We start from the raw sequence: 3,454 nt of genomic DNA, 5'->3' as shown, positions 1-3,454 counted from the left end.
GTGTCCCGGGCACATCCCTGCCTCTTCCACCTTGATTATCCCGAAGGGAAGGTTCAGGAGCAAAGCGGCTTTTGGAGAAACTGGGCCAGGGGAGCGCAGAGGCTCTCTGCGTCCCTGGGAGAGGAGCGGGGACGATGCTTTCTGCAGAACGAAGACGATTCCCATCAGTCCTGCGCCGCTCCCTTTGCACAAACGAGGTTCTTAAAAAAGCACGGGAGAAATGAGTCCAACCGCTCACCCCAGAGCGCGGGGACGCCCACGGTCACGCAGCCGCAGGGTGCGGGGTGGTGGCAGAAACCCCCAGCGCCTCCCGCGTGCGGGCGTGGGGCAACGGGGCGGCTCTTTCTGCCCCTTCCCCTCGTATTTGCCCCCCTGTGCTGTTACCCCCTGCTTGCACCGGCGCGGTGTTTCCAGCGCTACCGCAAGAAGGGAGGAAAAGAGGGAGAAGGGGGAGAGAGGTTGAAGCGTTGCGGGGAGCCCATCGCCGTCAGGGCTGGGGTGAACTGCTGAGTTAATTAACGATGTCAAAAACTGCCCGGAAACAAAAAAAAAACCAACCTCCAAACCGACAACAAAACCGAATCCTCGCATGCCTAGCAGAGAGGGAGAGGGCAGGGGGGTGCGGAGGGGCAGAAAGGAGGGCTTCAAATTAGATCGAAATCTAAGGAGCTAATGCTGGCGATAGGAGCTCGCCAGAAATTAAAGCTGTTGAACTGCAGCAGACCGTCCTCTTCGTCGGAGCTGTCCTGGCTGCCGCGATCCCGCTCGCCGGCGAGCTTGCCCAGCCCTCCTTTGGGTTTGTAGAGGGCCACGTCGGCGAGCCCCAGCCCCTCCAGCTCCGCCACGTCCAGCCGCGGGATCGGCATCCTCCAGTAGATGAAGGAATCGTACTGGCTGCTGATGGTGTCCAGCATTTTGGGGCTGTGAAGGCGAAGGGGGCGAGGGGAGAGAAGAGGAGGAGAAAAGCTCTACCAAAGGCACGGGAGTTGCCCCAAAGCGGCTGGAACTCTCAGGCGTTGCCATATTGACCAAATCCCACAGGATACCCCCCAAAAAAAAGTTGATGGGGCAGGAGGGTGTGGTGTCCTGGAGGTTTGACTCTAGGCTGGGTCTAAATGCAGACCTGAGCCCTGCCACTGGTCTTGTCCATGGCCTTGGTCACGGCCCTTCTCGGAGCCGTGGTTTGGAGGGGCGTGCAATGGGACTCGTCGCCCCGTGCCTCAGTTTCCCCCTCCCAAAGGGGAGCATGGGGAGGAAGGGTGGGGGCCAGCCCCTTCCCAGCCGCATCTCCCGACACCCATCCTGTGGGGTGACAGCGGCGGGCGGCAGGGACGGGCTGTCCCCCCCCCGCGCTCTGCCGCGAGGGGCAGAACCCGGGGTCCGCCGAACCGTGCGAGAGGGTCTCGCCCTTTCCCTGTGCCGAGCCCCCGCGGAGCGGGCAGCGACGGGGTCCCCTGCGGGGTCCCTCCCTCCCCGGCCCGCGTGGCATCGCATCGCGTCGCCCCGGGGGACCGCGACCGAACCCTCTAGAAAGGGCTGGAAGCAGCATCGCTCAGCACCGCCATCGCGCCCCACCCGCCCCGCCGGTGCCGGCTGTGCGCCCGCCACCCCGCCGTGCCGTGCCATCCCACCGTGCCGTGCCGCAGAGCCCCTCCCGCAACCCCACCCGGAGCCGCGGAGAATTGGGAAAGAGCGGGAGGGGACGCGGTTCAGCTTTTCCTCCAGCACAGCGCGGCCTGAGCTGAGTCACTGCGGCGCTGACTTGCTTTTCCCTGGCAGAATTATGTCATTCACCTCCGCGCATTTGGCAACAGAGGTGGGGGGGGGGGGAAAAATCAACTGGCTGACCCCAGATATCCTCCTCTTCCCGCTGATTCCCCCGTTTTAAGCCCTGGGAATCAGAATCCTAAAGGATGATTCAGACATCCCTTGAATCACGCCCTCCCTCGCTCCCCGGCCCTGCGGTGAGGGGGGACCAGCTGCTAAATTTGAGATTCCCGATGTAACTGGGAGGCTATGAAAGGCTCCGGTGTCAGCCCCGGGTAAGCTGAGCCACCGTGCTCCGAAATAGCCTCCTCCCCGGGGCGATATCCCTGGGTGTCGTTCTGCACAACAGCGGCGAATTATTTAACGGTGACGGATGTTGCGGACAATGGCTTTTAAAGCTTCAAAGGGGGGAAGAGGGAGTTTAGCGACAAGAAATAAAAAATTCAAATCTCCAGAAAAGGCAATCGATGCAGGAAAAAACCAACCCTCTCCTGCGTCGCGTGTCACCCCCAAGGAAGAGCATCTCCCCCGGGATCAGTGCGGTCTGCTTGTCCCTTGGGGGCAAAAACACCTTCACCCCCCTAATCCCTTCTTGTCTCCCCCCCAAAAAAACCCTGGGGTGCCAACGCCCCCCTCCACCCAAATCTCCTCCCCAAAAAAATCCTCCTCTTGCTTTTCATCCCCCTGCGCCCGCATCCCGCCACCCCGTACCTGTCGAGGGTGGATGGGCTCGATGCCGGCCGGGCTCTTTGTGCTGGGAAGCCGCGGGCGTCGCAGCGTCGCTTTTGTCTGCTGGCGCGCCTGGGTCTGCAATGCAGCCCCTCGAAGCCGCTCGATGAATTCCCCTTCGGCGTGGGGCGGGGGAGACGATGGGCAGATGAGTCAGCGGCTCCCACCCGCGCCGGGGAGGGGGAGGACGGCCGACGCGGATGCGCGGGAGGGGATCCTGCGCGCTGGACCCCCACGGCGGGGATATATTAAACCTACAGAGGATGGGAGGTTTCCCACAGCGATTCCCGATTCACTCCTGCAGCCTTCGGCTCAGGATTTGGGGAGATAACGGACCGTTTCCAGCCTCCAAGGGGCTGGCAAAGGTTTCTTTTTACCTGCGTGCGAAGAAATGGGGTGCCGCGGTACCCCTGAACCTTGGGCTCTAGGAGGACACTTTGCAGGCCAAGCGCAGGGAGCTTTGGTGCAAATAAACCTGGATAAGGGTTTTTTTGCGGTGTTGCTGAGTCTGGAGGTGTTTGGTCCTGATGCTGCATGGCAAAAATATCTCGGCTTTGTGTCTGAAGCCAGACGTGGAGCTAGAAATAGGGAGGAGACACCCAAAGCCGGCGTCGGTGCCAGGGCTGGGAGAAGGGCTGCTTCGGAGCCGGGGTGGGGGGCACCTGGCGCAGCCCCGCTGCGCCCCGCTCCCTGCCACGGTCCCCGCGGGCACCGGCCACGACCACGGCCCCCGCGCTGATGCGGTGTCGGAGGGACGGCGACCCCGGGAAGCGGGACAGCAAAGGAAACCCCAATGCAACCGCTCTGACCTGCGAATCTCCCTGCCCGGCCACTGCCGGGCCCTGAAACATCCTTTTTGGGGGGCGTACAGGCTGGATCCGCACCCCCGAGACTCCGAGAGCCGCCCTCACCCTCCTCTCCCCCGGGCCTTGCCCGGGATCAACATTCCTTTGGGGCT

At 62.7% G+C, this 3,454-nt stretch overlaps 1 protein-coding gene across 1 annotated transcript; it reads right to left on the bottom strand.

Annotated features, from left to right (window-relative positions):
* Positions 1-644: 644 nt before the first annotated feature.
* On the bottom strand, positions 645-2,559 carry MLLT11 (MLLT11 transcription factor 7 cofactor; the record flags this gene model as incomplete). The annotated part of the gene is made up of 2 exons (XM_082332841.1): positions 2,479-2,559; positions 645-921 (listed from the first exon to the last, which is right to left on the bottom strand). The coding sequence occupies exon 2, from the start codon at positions 912-914 to the stop codon at positions 645-647; it is 270 nt and encodes an 89-aa protein (XP_082188967.1). The 5' UTR covers positions 915-921; positions 2,479-2,559.
* Positions 2,560-3,454: the final 895 nt, after the last annotated feature.

The sequence above is a fragment of the Platalea leucorodia genome (assembly GCF_965183815.1).
Source record: "Platalea leucorodia genome assembly, chromosome: 24".
Lineage (NCBI taxonomy): Eukaryota > Metazoa > Chordata > Aves > Pelecaniformes > Threskiornithidae > Platalea > Platalea leucorodia.
This window is presented reverse-complemented; position numbering and strand designations above follow the sequence as displayed.